This window comes from Dasypus novemcinctus, chromosome X (genome assembly GCF_030445035.2).
Source record: "Dasypus novemcinctus isolate mDasNov1 chromosome X, mDasNov1.1.hap2, whole genome shotgun sequence".
In the NCBI taxonomy this organism is placed as follows: domain Eukaryota; kingdom Metazoa; phylum Chordata; class Mammalia; order Cingulata; family Dasypodidae; genus Dasypus; species Dasypus novemcinctus.
Window position 1 is genome coordinate 16822870 of NC_080704.1, and position 16341 is coordinate 16839210.

Sequence of the window (16341 nt, forward strand, 5' to 3'; positions counted from 1 at the left end):
GCTATTTGCTCCATAGGTAAGGGGATGGGTACCTGCTACTGCTTTTACAGCTCTTCTCTGGGGACTTTTCAGGCAGTTGAGACTCCTCTTCCTCCTCCCTTTGTCTTCTGAGTGGTGTCTCACCTTCCCCTGGTGTCCTGAGCCCCGGAGTAGCTGTCTAGACAATCTCTGCCTGTCCTCTAGCTATTTTTTCTGTGACAGAAGTGAGCCCTTCACCTCTCTAATCCTCCATCTTCCCCTTACTTCCTTTTTAATGTAAGCATTGAGGGCTACAGATTTCCCCCTCAGTGCTGCCTTTGCTGTATCCCATAGGTTTTGATATGTTGGGTTCTCATGCTCATTTGTGTTGAGAGACTTACTAATTTCTCTTGCAATTTCTTCTTTGACCCACCGGTTAAGAGTGTTGTTTAATCTCCATATATGTGTGAATACTACCTTTTTCCATCTGTTATTTCATTCCATTATGATTAAAGAAAGTGCTTTGTATATTTCACTCTTTTAAAATTTATTGAAACTTGTCTTGTGACCCAACATATGGTCTATTCTGGAGAAGGATCCATGAATCCTTGAAAAGAATGTTTATCCTGCTGTTTTGGGGTGTAATACTCTATAAATGTCTGTTAGGTATAGTTCATTTATCATATTAAATTTCTTTGTTTCCTTATTTATCCTCTGTCAGATAGATGTTCTACCCAATGCTGAGTGGTGAATCGAGGTCTCCAACTGTTATTGTACAGATGTGTCTTTCTCCCTTTAGTTTTGCCAGTGTGTGTCTCATGTATCTTGTGGCACCCAGGCTAGGTACATAAATATGTATTATAGTTATTTCCTCTTGTTAAATTCCCTTTTTCTTAATATACAATGACCTTCTTCATCTCATAACACTTTTGCATTTAAAATCTATTTTGTCCAATATTAGCATCATTTCTTCAGATCTTTTTTGTTACTCTTTGTATGAAATATCTTTTTCCAACCTTTCACTTTCAACCTGATTGTGTCCTTATACCTGAGGTGAGTCTCTCTTAGCAATATAGATGGCTCATAATTTTTTTTACCTCTTCTATCAATCTATGTCTGATTGAGGAGTTCAAGCCATTAACAGTCATTGTTATTACTGTAAAGGCATTACTTACTTTGTCCATTTTACCTTTTGACTTTCCGTTTTCATATCTTGCTATTGTCTGTGTTTTTACCCTTTAAGTTACCCTTACTAATAATCCTCATTTCTCTACTCTTCAAGTGTCTTGCCCTTGTCTTTTCCTTATAGGCATAGCACTCCCTTTCATATCTCTTGGTAATCCAGTCTTTTGGTAATGTATTCTCTCACTTTTTGTCTGTGAAGATTTTAAACTCACCCACATCGAAGGATAGTTTTGCCAGATAAAACATTCTTGGCTGGCAGTTTTTCTCACTCAGTACCTTAAACATATCATACCCCTTTCTTCTCGACTCTATGGTTTCTGATGAGAGATTGGCACTTAGTTTTTGTTTTTTTTTTTAAGATTTATTTATTTATTTATTTCTCTCCCCTTTCCCTACCTGCCCCAGTTGTCTGTTCTCTGTGTCTATTTTGCTTCATCTTCTTTGTCCTCTTCTGTTGTTGTCAGTGGCACGGGAATCTGTGTTTCTTTTTGTTGCGTCATCTTGTTGTGTCAGCTGTCCGTGTGGGTGGCGCCATTCTTAGGCAGGCTGCACTTTCTTTCGCACTGGGTGGCTCTCCTTATGGGGCGCACTCCTTGAGTGTGGGGCTGCCCTACGCAGGGGACACCCCTGCATGGCACAGCACTCCTTGCGTGCATCAGCACTGCACATGGGCCAGCTGTGTGGACAGGTCAAGGAGGCCCGGGATTTGAACCACAGACCTCCCATGTGGTAGACGGATGCCCTAATCACCGGGCCAAGTCCGCTTCCTGGCACTTAGTTTTAGTTTTATTGAGGCCCTTGTATGTGCTGTGTTGCTTTTCTCTTGCTGCTTTCAGAATCTTCTCTTTATCTCTGGTGTTTGTCATTCTGAACAGTAGGTGTTTCAGAGTAGGTCTGTTCGGATTTTTTCCATTTGGAATGTATTGCCCTTCTTGGATATTGATATTCATGTATTTCATAAGGGTTGGGAAGTTCCAGTCATTTTCTCACATATTCTTTCATTCTCTTCTCCTTCTGGGGCACCAATAACACGTATGTTTATACATTTCATGTTGTCATTCATTGCTATGGGACCCTTTTCCATTTTTTTCCATTCTTTTCTCTTTCTGTTCTCCTGTCTTTTCAAGTTCAGATACTCAGTCTTCAAGTTCACTAATTCTGTCCTCCACCAATTGAAATCTGCTGTAATATGCCTCTGATGTTTTTATTTTTGTTAGGAAGTGCTGGGGATTTAACAGAAGAAGCAGGCAGTCAACCACTGAGCTGAGCTACATCTGTTCCCTCTAATGTATTTTAATCTCTTCCATAGTCTTACATTCCCATAAGCTCTGTTACTTTTCTTTGCAGGCTTTCAAATTGTTCTTTATCCTCACCCAGTGTCTTCTTAATATCCTTTATGTCTTTAGTCATATTTTCCTTCATCCGCTTGAATCAGTTTAGGTTTGTGTGATTATCATTAATCAGTTGTCTTAAGTCCTGTGTCTCTTCAAGATTTTCGGTTTCTTACTTTGGGTCATCTCTTCCTGTTTCTTAGTATGGGTTATAATTTTTTGCTGATGTCTAGGCATCTGATTATTTTGGTGAATTTACTCTGATGGTCAATTTCTCTGTTACCTAATGATTTTGTTTCACAACTCTTCTTTGAATTTTGGTTCAACTTATTCTAAGTCTTTAAAATTGCCCGGCTTCAGTTATAAAAATAGGGACAGGGACTCACTAACGGGGCATAGGCCTGATCCATGGTGTTTGGAACAAGAGACTCCAAAAAGTGTTTTTTCTCCTTGGACTTTCCTGGCCACCCAGCAAATGGCACTCATCAGTTAATTTTTCCATGGAGGGGTCTCTTTCCACCTCCACTTGGCCATGATTCTGGTCTTGGCAGAACTGAGATTCAGAGCTGGCTGTGCTGGCCAAATTCACTGAAGAGAAACCACTCTTCACCCTCCCTCTTTCCTGGGAGGAAGACATTTTTTAACCTCTCAGTTGGCTGCATTGTGCCATGGGTTTTATCCAGGCTGTTGACCTTGAGGGTGGGGGAGGGGTTCTGTTTCTGGCCGCAAGGGCTAGTAACTCACAGTTTTCATTTTGACTTCTTCACCTCTCTGTCTCTTATCCTCCTGGATGATTCGCAGCACTCCCCTCATTTACAGATCCCAAAAGCAGCTCCCTCAGATAGCTTTTTGCCCCTCCTCTGTTGTTTTGGTGAGAGAATCAAGCCCTGCCTGTGTAGTCCAATTCTGTCTTCTAGGAAAGACTGCAGATATACTTGTAGAAACTATAATATACTCTTAAATTTTTCTCAGCTGGTTAATAGGTAAATGAAAATTCAATCTTCCAGCCTCAGCCTAATCAAAATGGCAGTGAGAAATTTTGGGCTCCATCACCCTATAGAAATTTTGAACAACTAGCAAGAATTGGCATAAACATCTTTCTAAAAGCTTCAGAAAACATTTAAAGGCTTGTAGTAACAAGGTGAGTGTCAAATCAAGAAGGGGCCTGTAGGATCTCTTGATACCCTGGCTGGCCCCACCCACATCCCTTCACTGGCTAAGAGCAGAGCCAGCATGCTCTCCCACGGCAGATTCTGGTCCCAGTTTTTGAGGGAGCAGAGTAACATTCATGCACTTAATAGAAGCATGTAAGGAGAGCTGTCAAACCTTCTGCCTGGGACAGAGGAATGTTGACCAAAGGATGTACAGTGCAGTGCACCCAACCATGAGAAAACTGTTTCCTTGAGAAGAGGGGACATTCAGAGCATTGTAAATTGGGGAATTCTTAGGGCCACAGGTACATGCCCCATACAAGACACATGCACATAAAGAATCAGGGAGGCCCTCCATTTAGCCTGGAGCTATTCTCATAAAATCCATTGTATGGCGAAGCTCTGAGGAGAGTACTTGCACAGGTCAATCTGCAAAGATTGGGAAGTTATTTTCTTTTTTCCTTTTTTTTCTTTTGTTGTTAACTCCTGCAATCAAGGAAAACCCTATCATTATACTAGCTGGATACAAGCTCAGAGTCTAAATTTTGGCAATAACACATTAAATTTTCATAATGTCTAGGTTTTAGTGAAATATTACAAATATACAAAGTAACAGAAAGTGATAGTCTAGGCAAAGGAGAAATCTAAAGTTTTAGAAACTATCAATGAAGAGGACCAGACATAGGAGATACCAAAGACTTTTTTTAAAAATGGTCCTAAATATGCTCCAAAAGCTAAAGGAAAACATGGACAAAGAACTAAAGGAAATCAGGGAAATGATAGATGAACACAAAGAGAATATCAGTAGAGAGATGGGAGTTATGAAAAGAAACCAAACAGAGCTGAAGAACAGTTTCAGAAATTACATATTCCCTAGAGGGGTTCAGCAGCAGATTGGAGCAGGAAGATGGAGAAATCAGTGAACTTGAAGATCCACTTTCAGAAGCAGAAGAAAGAATGAAGAAAAGTAAACTGAGCCTAAGCAACCTGTGGGACACATCAAGCATACCAGTGTGGACACTGTGGGAGTCCCAAAAGTGGAAGAAAGAGAGAAAGGGACAGAGAGAATATTCAAAGAAATAATGGGTGAAAACTTCCCAAATTTGGTTAAAGACCTGAATATATACATCCAAGTTGCTCAATAAACTTCATACAAAATAAACCCAAATAAACCCATTCCCCAGCATATAATAATCAAACTGCCAAATGCCAGAGCTTAGAACCAAATTTTAAAAGCTACAAGAGAGATGCAGTGTGTCGTGTACAAGGGAGCCTCAATAAGATTAAGTGCCAGTGTTTTTCATTAGAAACTATGAAGGCAAGAAGGCAGTGGAATGACATTTTTAAAGTGCTGGGAGCAAAAAATGCCGAGCAAGAATTCTGTATCCGGAATGTTCCACACCATTGCAAGGTGTTGGTGGTGGGGTAGTATATGGGAGTCCCATATTTTATGCATTATTTTTCTGTAAGCCCACAGTAAGTAAGTTATTTATCAGTAAGCTTCTCTGATAAAGGAAGAAAAAAAAAAGAATTCTGTATCTGGCAAAACTGTCTTTCAAAAATGAGGGAGGGGTTATGATATTTCTAGATAAACAAAAGCTGAATTTGTCATCACTAGACTGGCCCTACAAGAGATGCTAATTATAGTTCTGCAGGTTGAAAGTAAAGTATACTAGATAATAGATTGAAGCTGCATGAAGAAATAAAGATCTCCAGTTAGAGAAACAACATGGGTAAATATAAAGGCCAATACTATTGTGCTTTTTGGTTTGTAACTTCATTTTTCTACTTTCTTTCTTTCAAACTTGAAGGATCTAAAAGGCAAATGCCTAAAATCTAATGATAGATCCTTGGTTTTGGACTCATACTGTATAAACATGTAATGTGTGACAAGAACAACATGAAGGTGAGGGGCCAGAGGGGTAGAGGAACATAGTTTATGTATGCTATTAAAGTTGTTAATTTATTGTCAAAGTAGAGGAGATTACTATAGATTTAGGATGTTAGATTTAACTCCCATGGTAACCACAAAGAAGATATCAGGAATATGTAAACTCTTAGAGACCTGAAGTGGACCACAGGTTACCAGGTATAGGGGGCAGAGGCAGTGAGGAGTTTATGCAAAATGAGTGTAGGGTTTCTGGGGTAAAAGGGAAAATCGTAGTAATGGATGGTGATGACGAGACTGCGGCATTGTGAATGTGATTAATCCCAATAAATTGTATGGTTGGGAAGGTTGGGATGGGAACATTTGTATTGTGTATATGTTTCCACAATTTTAAAGAAGTTGAGAGAGAGAGAAATTTAAAAGATAATGACAGTTAAATGCAATACATGATACTGGATGGTATCAGAGAATGGAGAAGAAAAGTTTCAAAGGGGCATTATTGGTATAAGAAAAAATTGGAATATAGAATGTAAGCTTTACATCAATGTTAAATTTCTTTAACTTGATAACTGTACTTATGGTGATTATATATGTGAATATCCTTGTATATAGGAAATGTGCATGGAAGTATTATGTGTTCAAGGAATTTGATGTGTGCCCATGCTCTCAAATGTTCAGAAATATACAGATGGATAGATATATAGATGGATGGGTGGATATAATAGACAGATGGGATGATACAGCCATGGTGGCAAAACATTAAAATTGGTAGATCTGGGTATGGGACATGAAGGAGGGTGGAAATGTTGAAGTTCTTCCATATGGGTTTGTATTGTTTTTGTAACTCTGTTAATTTTGAAATTATCTCAAAATACAGAGTTTGAAAAAAAGAAAGAGAAAACTCTGGGTTCCATTCATGATTAACATTGTAACTTATGTTAATAAAAATTCATTTGTCTAGTGTTTTATAATTTTCAAAGTGTTCTTGATCTTCATGAGACTAGGGAATAGACAGACCTTGTATCTATTTTACAGCAAAGAAAATAAGGCCTAGAATGAATTGCTCTGTCTCATTTTACATAGTGAGTAGCTTGGGTCTCCTGATTCCATCACTCTTTGCCTTATAACCTGAATATGGACAGAAAATTTTCACATTTGTTAACCTGTCGGCAGTTTCTGACCTGTTGGTAATTTCACCGGCCAACAAGTACAAGAAAACAAGTCAATAATGGAATTTGCTGTTTTACAATTAAGAACTGTAGTCTCTTTATCTTACAATCCTTACAGTTACAAAAAAAAAAAAAGGTGTGGGAGAGATGGTCTGTGTGTGTGTGTGTATCACCATAGTACCTTTTGAGTGTACGTCTTCTGCTTCTTCCTGTAATACCTGGATTTGCGAAAGGACTCGTTTTATGAAAACTGCCAATCACTGGAGGGTTCACTTGTCTGGGGCCTGTATTTGAAAGCATCAGATTGCATTCTCATCAACCCAGTTATTATTGTGCTTGGCCTCGTGACCCCAGGCCATATTTTCCTTATCTCGAATGTTCAGTTTACTTTGTTACTCTCTCCGCATCCTCCTTTCTGTCTTTGCCTCCCTCATATTTCTTGTTCTCTCTTTCTCTTTCCCTCATTCCTCTCCTCCCCCATTCCCTGTCCCTTCTGTCCCCTACTTTTTCCTTCCTCTCTCCCCTGTTTCTCATATCCCCCTCTCTCCAATCCTTTCCCTCTCTTTCCTTTTCTCCCCTCTCTGTTTTCATTCCTGTCTAGGGGTAAAATGGTTGCCAATAAATATTTCATAGGTAAGTACATGGTCTGTTAATAACAATAATTAATCATTTTAATATAAATGGAGATTTCGAATTTGAAAGATCTGCGTTCCTGAAAGTTATCAAAGAGCAGTGGACTTTAAATTTCTTCATAACAGGGACTGTCTTGTTTATGGTATCCCTAGTGGTAGGGCCAGAGTGGTAGTAATAATGCTAAGAATAGTAATGATGTTTTAGTCGTCTTGTTATGGCTAATATTTATTGAGTATTTGCCACATGCCAGACACCGTTCTAGGTAAGTGGGTCTCAGAGTGTGGTATGTGGGCCCTTGGGGAGGCCTAAGACTCTTTCAGGAATCCTTGAGGTCAAATCGGTTTTCATAATAATACTATGACATAATTTGCCATTTGTACCATTGGTACAAAAGCAAAATGGGAAAAACTGCTGACTTCTTAGCCCAAATCAAAATTATTAGTCACTGCATTCTTCACTGTCAGCACGCACAGTAATTTTTTTTAATTTAAAGCTTTATTTTTAATGTCCCTGATGAAGCAGTAAAATTTATTAATTTCATTAAATCTCTACCCTTGATTGCATGCCCTGTTCAAATTCTGTGTGACAAGAAGGGGAGTGTAAATAAAGCACTTCGTCATAATAAGTATGTTTGAGTTGCCTGCTGAACTGGTCCCATATTTCATAGACCACCATTTTTATATAAAATAAAAGACTGACAGGGAAACTAGGTTAGTCAGACTTGTGGATTTGGCGGAAATTTTCTTGAAAATGGATGAAGTCAGCCTGTAATTTCAAGGAAAACACCTGACTGGCTATATTGGTATGTGCAGAGGGCCAGACTTCATAGTGCTTCTTCAAGGGACAGGTGTTCCCAGGGACCTTCTTGGTGCTAAACAATGTAAATTCTTTGACCTCATGCTTGTAAATACCATCTATAATTAAAGAAAAGAGTACTTGAAAGGCTAATGAATTTTAGAATAGCAGAGCTAAAATCTGTTTCCCAGGGTTTACCTACTACAGAACCACTCATTTTACAGATTTGAAAAATAGAGCCTAGAGGTTAACACTACAAATGCATGATTTAGGTGCTAATCTTATATTTTCTGGGGCTTTAAATTTCCAAGTGCTTTCATGTAGGCTTTTTCATCTAATCCTCACATAACCCTGTGAGTATATAAAGCAGCTTAAAGATAAGAAACTGAGCCCAAAAAAGATAATTCTCTAAACGTACTTATATTTTCCTGCCTTTTCAGCTGTTATCTCTGAAGGCCTGACATAAGCGCAGTGCAAATGCAGAGGAGATAGAATCTATCAAACTTGGTCACCAACTAGATGCAAAAAAAAGGAAAAAATGGAGATGGAGAAGCCAGAGAATTTTCTGAAGTTTCTTGTTTGGATCCCTGGGATGGTACCAGTGACTGAGAAAGTAAAAATAAAGAAGGAATAGAATTGTTTCGTTGATAAAAACACAGTGGCCATTAGAGGTTCTGAGGGGAGGGAGAGGGAAGAATAGGTATAACATGGGGCATCTTTGGGTCATTGGAATTGCCCTGCATGACATTGCAGTGACAGACATAGGTCATTATACGTTTTGTCAAAACCTATAAAATAGTACAGTGTAAAAATGTAAACTATAATGTAAACTATAGACCATGGTTAGCAGCAGTGCTTCAGTATGTGTTCATCAAGTGTAAAAAATGTACCACACTAATGAAAGATGTTAATGGGGAGAAGTGTAGGAGGGGGGGACGGGAGAGATATATGGGAATCCCCTATATTTTTGATGTAACTGTTATATAATCTAAAGCTTATTTTTTTTAAAAAAGGAATAGATTCTCAGTCAACAAATGTTTGCTGGGGACCTTTTCATTGGCACTACTGTAATCTGCTTTGGGGGGTTCTTAGGATGTAGAGACTCTATTTGGGAAGATATGGCATTTGTATGCCAGAAACAAATTCAAGGGAAAAAGGGATGAGTGCCTTAAGAAAGACTTAGGTCAAGTCCTGTAGCTCTTTAGAGGTTGGAAGGAATTACTTCTGGGTTGGGAGATTTGTGGAAGAGGAAGCATTTGAAAGAAGTCTTGAAGAATGGTAGAATTTGGATGAGCAGAGATGGGAGAATTCAGTTAAAGAAAAATAGTGAGAGCATAGTATAGAAGCAGAAGTATCAGGCATAGAGGTTGGTAAGAATAGAGCATTTGTGTAGGTGAATAAGGAGATTATTATCACTGGAAATTATTATTCTAAAATGTCATTGATAATGTTGGCTGCCACTGAAAATACTAAATATTATAAACCATACCACTGCATACATGGTCAGTCTTCATTTTGTATTTAGTTCACTTTTTAAAATGGAACCAAACAAAGGTCTTTTTAAGTACAATTTAGCTCTTTCCTTACATATAAAATTTCATTTTTCATTGATTAGGGTAAGTATTTCAAGTTCAAATAACATAATTGATCTTCTCCTATGTTAGTTTATAGTTGATAGAGAGAGGTTTGCCAAATATTTTATTATGACTTTATTTTTTATATCTTCAGTGGCTTACTTAAAGTAAACCTGGAGCCTGTAGATAATTTTATTCTCTTTACTCTTAGAAATTCCATCAGTGCTTTAAATTGCATTTTATTTTCTTTAATACAAAGATTTTTAATAAAAAAGTCAAAGTCTACAGTAAATCAGGAAATCAATACATGTGAGTTATACAAGCTTTCTATAGATTTAGAAAAAAACAAAACACAGTTTATAATAAAACTTTTTAATTCAAAATAGAGTCTAATTTAAAGAAAATGTCATTATGCCCATTTGATCACATAGTGATGGGTTTTTTTTTTAAAGATTTATTTATTTATTTCCCCTTCCCCCTCCCTCCATTGTCTGCTCTCTGTATCCATTCGCTGTGTGTTCTTCTGTGTCCGCTTGCATTCTTGTCATGCAGCATTGGGAAACTCTTTCCCTTTTTTTGTTGCATCATCTTGCTGCGTCAGCTCTCCGTGTGCACGGTGCCACTGCTGGGCAGGCTGCGCTTTTTTCATGTGGAGTGGCTCTCCTTGCAGGGTGCACTTCTTGCATGTAGGGCACCCCTATGTGGGGGACACCCCTGAGTGGCATGGCACTCCTTATGTGTGGCAGTACTGCGTATGGGCCAGCTTACCACACGGGTCAGGAGGCCCTGGGTACCAAACCCTGGCCCTCCTATATGGTAGGCGGACACTCTTATCAGTTGAGCCACAACTGCTTCCCGTGTGTTTTGACATTTAAATTAAATAGTTCACCTGAAAATGGGCAACGTATTATAGTGAATATTCCATCTCAGGGTACTTGTGCAAGTTATCTGGTTAATTTTCATCATGAATCAAATTCTGTTTCCAAAGGGCAGCCACAGTCTTCAATGGCTTTTAGATAGGCACTTAAGAAACACTTCTGATGAGGAGAAAACCCCAAGATTGTGAATCATCCTATTAACTCCTGGGAAAAATGAGGCTCTAAATAAAGCAAACTTTCCAGAACTTCCCCTTCCACAACCTAGGAATCATAATTATTTCCAGGCTTTTCCTGACAATAATAAGAATGAGGGAAGGACATTAAAACATTCTATTCTTATTCATTTCAAAAGTAAACTTAGTAATTCTAATTCAGTGCCTTTACAACATTTTCTCTCTCTCTCTCTCTCTCTCTCTCAACTTGAATTGATCTCAGTGTACTGCATAGTTATCATAATAGGATTAGAGAAGGCTGAGATTCCCACATATATTACCCAGTCACTATCACTCTAGCAAAACAGTCCTTTTTTGAAAAAAGGAGGGTGGGGGGAGAAAATCTCATAAACCCTAACAAATGCTAAGGAGATATATATATATTGTTTTATTAAAGGCAGTTAGAAAAATCAGTTAGTTAAATTGAGATAACCCAAGAGTTCCAATAACTTTGTCCTAGATACTCAGCCACATGATCCAGATAAGAAAAATGAATACGAAATATAATAATTTCTCAACAAATACTTAAAATCAAAAGAAGAAAGAAAGAAAGAAGGAAGGAAAGAAATAGAATGGGGAGAAAACCCAGGATGGCCTTATTGAAACACTGTGGAGCTGCCCAGCAGCAATGCTACTGAACTTCATCTCTGTGTCTATCCTCACATACCTTAGCTTTGTTTTCCGGGTCTGTCTTCTCATTATTATTCACTGCATAATTAATCTGATTTGGATATTCATTACTGTTTTTCCCCTAGATAAATCAGATAAATATGATCCACGTGATATTGAAAGACTACAACAAGATGATAACTGGGTTGAAAGTTACTTAACTTGGAGACATAATGTTATGGATGAAACACTGAAGATGCTTGATGAGAGTCTTCAGTGGAGGAAAGAAATTTCGATCCATGGTAAACTATTCCATTTTACTAGGAGAGTATAATATCTCCTGCCTAATGTTATTAGTTTTATATCTATCTAATTGTCTTTTTGCATTTATTCTTGGCATCATCATAATCACGAGAATATATAATTTTTTATAAAGATCAAATTATTTCAAAGGAGCTTCGTATGATTAAGTCTTAAAAGTGAGATCGTTCATAAGGAAATCAGATCACCAGGGAGCAGAATCACACTCAGAGTCTCTGCTCAACAGAGTTGGCTTGTGTATAGTTTGGTCCATTCAACAATAGCAAGACAGTATCTTCACTACTGGGCCTAGAAATAAGGCGATAATATTTTCCTGTTTTTCTCTGTTATTGCCCTACCTACATCTTGCTGTATACCCAGAGTGCTTCATGCAGATAGGTACTACACATAGAATTGCTTAAATGAATAGAAATCCCAGAAAAGTAAGCTTATCCCCAAGGCATAAGCTCTACCCTATGGCAGCCTTTTCTTAACTTCTTCATTTCAAGAAGGCCCACTTCCAAATTGAGTTTTCTCAAAAAACAGGCATTTTAAATCTTAGAGGATATTTGAGTATATGGCGAACTCTTCACAGAAGAGGTTACTTGCTAGCTCTCTTCCCAAAACTTTAACAAAAAAAAGCTAATTTAACTGCTGATCTAGATGAGATATAAAGGAGGATTGCCTGTCCTTAAGGATTATAAAATCTGGAATTACTGAGTCCAGAGACTTAATACAAAATAGTTAACAAATCTAAAGCAGATACTTTCCCCAGTATTTATCCTTGTGGAAGCAATCCATAAGAAGGGGGGAGTATTTAAGAAATAATTTGATTTGGAATATAAAAATTATAGGCAATTTCAACAGTGAAATATTTTTTAAACAAGCAAAGAAATATAAATATGACATTGTTAAGTCATTTACGTTCCAAATAAACCTTTAAACTCAACAATACTTTTTTCTTACATGTAATTGTTAATTTTTGATGGCAAACAATGAAAGTGTGATAAAAGGGATATGGGGCAGGGAACGAAAAGGAATCTTTGAAAGTTCTTGGGGAGCTCTTGATGAATGAAATAAAAGGTTTGGCATTTGCTGACTTGAATATTGGTCCTTGGCTTCATTAGAGACTGGACAGGCCCTTTTTTTGTTCTTCTAAAATATTTAGCGTTTTTCTTGACATATTCCACTTGTTCCATGGTTATAAAATGTATTAGATTCTACTGGATATTAAGCTTTACAGAAAAATACTGTTTTTACTAGAGTTTTTTTTCCCCATTCTGAGGCTGCAATGTAGGTATTTACTGGTGTGTTTTCTTGAAGTTGTCCAACAGTGATAATATTTGTCTGTAAATAGTTGCATGAAATACAACTAAAATTCGATTACTGAAATGTGTCCCCATAAGTAATGGCCAACATAGTAAGGGAAATGGATATTTTGCCATTTCTCTTACCTATGTCTATGTAATTTATTTACATAGTAAAAAAGACCTTTTTTTTTAAATCACCAAAGCCTTTCTCTTTTTTTTAATATCAGAACTATTATATGACATTATCTTTACATTGTGAGCTTTGTTTTAAGGCCCCTAAATTACAATTACTGATCAAAGTTTATCACTTTTTTAGACCTGAATGAATCTTCCATTCCCAGATGGTTATTGGAAATCGGTGGCATTTATCTCCATGGTTATGACAAGGAAGGTAACAAATTGTGTAAGTATATATATAATTTATGTACTGGCTTTTTAAGATTTTGAGATGTAGTTATCCCTCTGAACTGAATTAATAACTAGCAGAACTTTCACCAAAACACATCAAGTTTCTTACAATTGGGGATTGTAAGGGCCATCTTTACCAAGTGTCAGATACTTAGTAGTTACTCTTTTCATTATTATTATAAAATAGGCAATAAAAGCAAATGCTACATGCTATAACACAGCCACTATAATTTAATTCAGATTAATCATCTTTCTAATTTGACTATGATATTAAAATTCAACCCAGTATTTTAATGGAACATCTTTTTGACAGTTGCTTATAGCTGCTAAATGGACTTTTTAAGTTTTCCAGAGTCATCTCCCCTTAGCTTCCTTCTAAATATATCCTCCCAGGGCCCACTGGATGGAACGTGGGAGAGTATGGGCCATCATGTGGACCATTGACCATAAGGTGCAGAGATGCCCAGAGATGTACTTACCAAATGCAATGGATGTATCATGATGATGGGAATGAGTGTTGCTGGGAGGGGAGTGGTGGGATGGGGGTGGTGGGGTTGAATGGGACCTCATATTGTTTTTTTAATGTAATATTTTTACAAAATCAATCAATCAATCAATAAATAAATATAATGAGAGGAACAGTACTAGACAGCTCTTGTTCAAATAACTCCTTTGTTATTCTCTCCAGTGGTCTAAAATCCAGCTTGTACCAGGGCTGGAACTTGGCAGGAATGTTGGAGCCCCATTCTGAACAAATGTCCTTATGAGTCAGTTTCGTATACATTCTGTACTCTTGCTTACCCTGTCTATAACGTGTCATCTTTTCATCTTTTAACGATACTCTGCATTTTCCTCTTATCACCAGTTCTTCCTTCTCGATTTTTTCTCATGCCCATTATTCCACCAGTTCCTTAAATGTTTGTGCTTCCGGGGGTTCATTCTTTTCTTGGCCTCTTATTTTTCAGTTGAAACAGTCTCCTTGGGTGATATCAAGTACGTCGGCAGCTTCTGCTACCACCCACTCAGTGGTGATCCTATACTGTCTCCAAGCATACATATATACATATATCCAGCTTCCTACTAACTTGTACCATTTGATTGTTTTTCAGACTCCAAATCACTGAATATCTACATACTACCTACCACCTGTTAACCATTGGCTTTTCCCTTCAATCTAGCTTGTTCTCTGTTTTCATCAGCTGCTGCCTTAGTTTAGTCCCTAGCCCCAGCTCTTCCCAGGTAATAGTTGAGTTTCTTCTTCTACCTCTTCTAGTCTACCCTCTGTGCTACTGCCAGAGAGCTCTTAAAAATAGGCAAATCAAAATGCCTTAGCATTTCAGAGTCCTTCAAGCTGGGCCCCATACTTCACCTTTCTTTAGCTTCTCCTCTCACCACTCTTCACCTTTTGTGTTGGCTGCCACCAACTGTTTGCCATTCTGCACCACCTGCATGATAGTTGTTCAAACCTCCATCCTGCCTTTGAACCTGCTTTTTCTCTGGTTAGAACATTGTTGCTGGTGCTTGATAGAAACAATGGCTTTCTTTTTTGTTAAGCAGAATGAAAAATACTTTTAGGTTATTACCAATTTTTTTTTCAACTCTTTTCTTTTTCCCTTACTAGTGAAGTTTCTTTCATATGGGGGAAAATTGTTTATCTCTGCTACCCTTTTAAGTTTCCCATCCATGTGCACACTATTTCTCATTTAAAAGAAGAAAAGTGTTTTTTCAATCTGAGAAGCAAAATAATAATCACAAATGAAAGAAAATGTCAAGGGAAAGGAATTTTATATATGTGTATATATATGTATAATATTATAATGCCATAAATATTTTTCCTATTTTTATCTTTTGTTCTGCTTTAAGTCTGGATCAGAGTGAAGTATCATATAAAAGACCATAAAACCATAATGGACAAGAAGAAGCTTATAGCATTCTGGTTGGAACGTTATGCTAAGAGAGAAAATGGGAAACCTATAACAGTGATGTTTGACATGTCAGAATCTGGACTAAGTAGCATAGTAAGCATTTTTCATTGACATCATAATTGTAATTCTAAACCATTTTTACTCATGGCTTCCTGTCTTTCTTTTGCCCTCCTTCCCATTTCCCAACCAAATTACTATAAAATTGAGCTAACTAATTTCTGTTTGGGATTTTTTTTCCCCCTGAATTATGAATAAAGTCAAACATTGCAGCTGTAGAATTCCTAGAAATATTCCTCATCTAATTACACAGGATGTAGAGGCAGAATATCAAGGCTAGCAGGAGTAGCAAGTAGGTAGATGGTAACAGTGACCTTTTATATCAAAGAGCATATCCTACAGCACTAAACCAAATGCCTGGCACAATAAAGATTGAATAAATAAAGATGAATATAAATTCATGATTTATATTCTAGTATTATATTTGTACCAGGTTTTGTAGTTACAGGATTTTCACATGCGTTTTACCCATACAAGCACTCTGTGATTTTGTTGGGGGTTTTTGTTTGTATATTTGGATTTGGTTTTTCTTGGTTAGTTTGGTTTGGTTTGGTTAGCTTTGGAAACCAGCTATTCTTCAAGTGATTTTTGCCGAGCTGGAAAAAGAAGTGAAATCTGTCAGTCTTCAGTTCGTGCCTATGTGACCTTAGTGATAATATCAAACCCTTCAGCAGCAACTGAGATTAAGATGATAGTTGTTTTCTCTTATATTTAAATTTGGCTAATTCTGGTATGAGTGAAGAGGCATTCACAGACCTGCTGAGGGCAGTACTGAAACCTCTTTGGAAATCCATTCGGCAAAGCATAGAACCTTAAAGTATTCATATTCATACTATTTGCTTAGTAACTAACTTCCGAAAATCTATTCAAAAGAAATAATCCCAAGTACAGGAAAAGCATTAAAGCATTGTGCACCAAAATATTTCTTAGAATGTCATGTAAAATAGTGAAAAATTAG

At 37.3% G+C, this 16341-nt stretch overlaps 1 protein-coding gene across 3 annotated transcripts in view; it reads left to right on the plus strand.

Moving 5' to 3' along the window:
• MOSPD2 (motile sperm domain containing 2) overlaps positions 1-16341 on the plus strand; it is a 74491-nt gene that overhangs the window by 25821 nt on the left and 32329 nt on the right. For 2 of the 3 annotated variants that reach the window (XM_058291802.2, XM_058291803.2), the window contains exons 3-5: positions 11530-11685; positions 13310-13396; positions 15265-15419. In XM_058291802.2, the coding sequence (XP_058147785.1) occupies positions 11530-11685; positions 13310-13396; positions 15265-15419 (398 nt within the window). Of the gene's footprint in view, positions 1-8550; positions 8724-11529; positions 11686-13309; positions 13397-15264; positions 15420-16341 lie in introns of all 3 variants that reach the window. The other variant, XM_071213011.1, reaches the window with a different exon arrangement.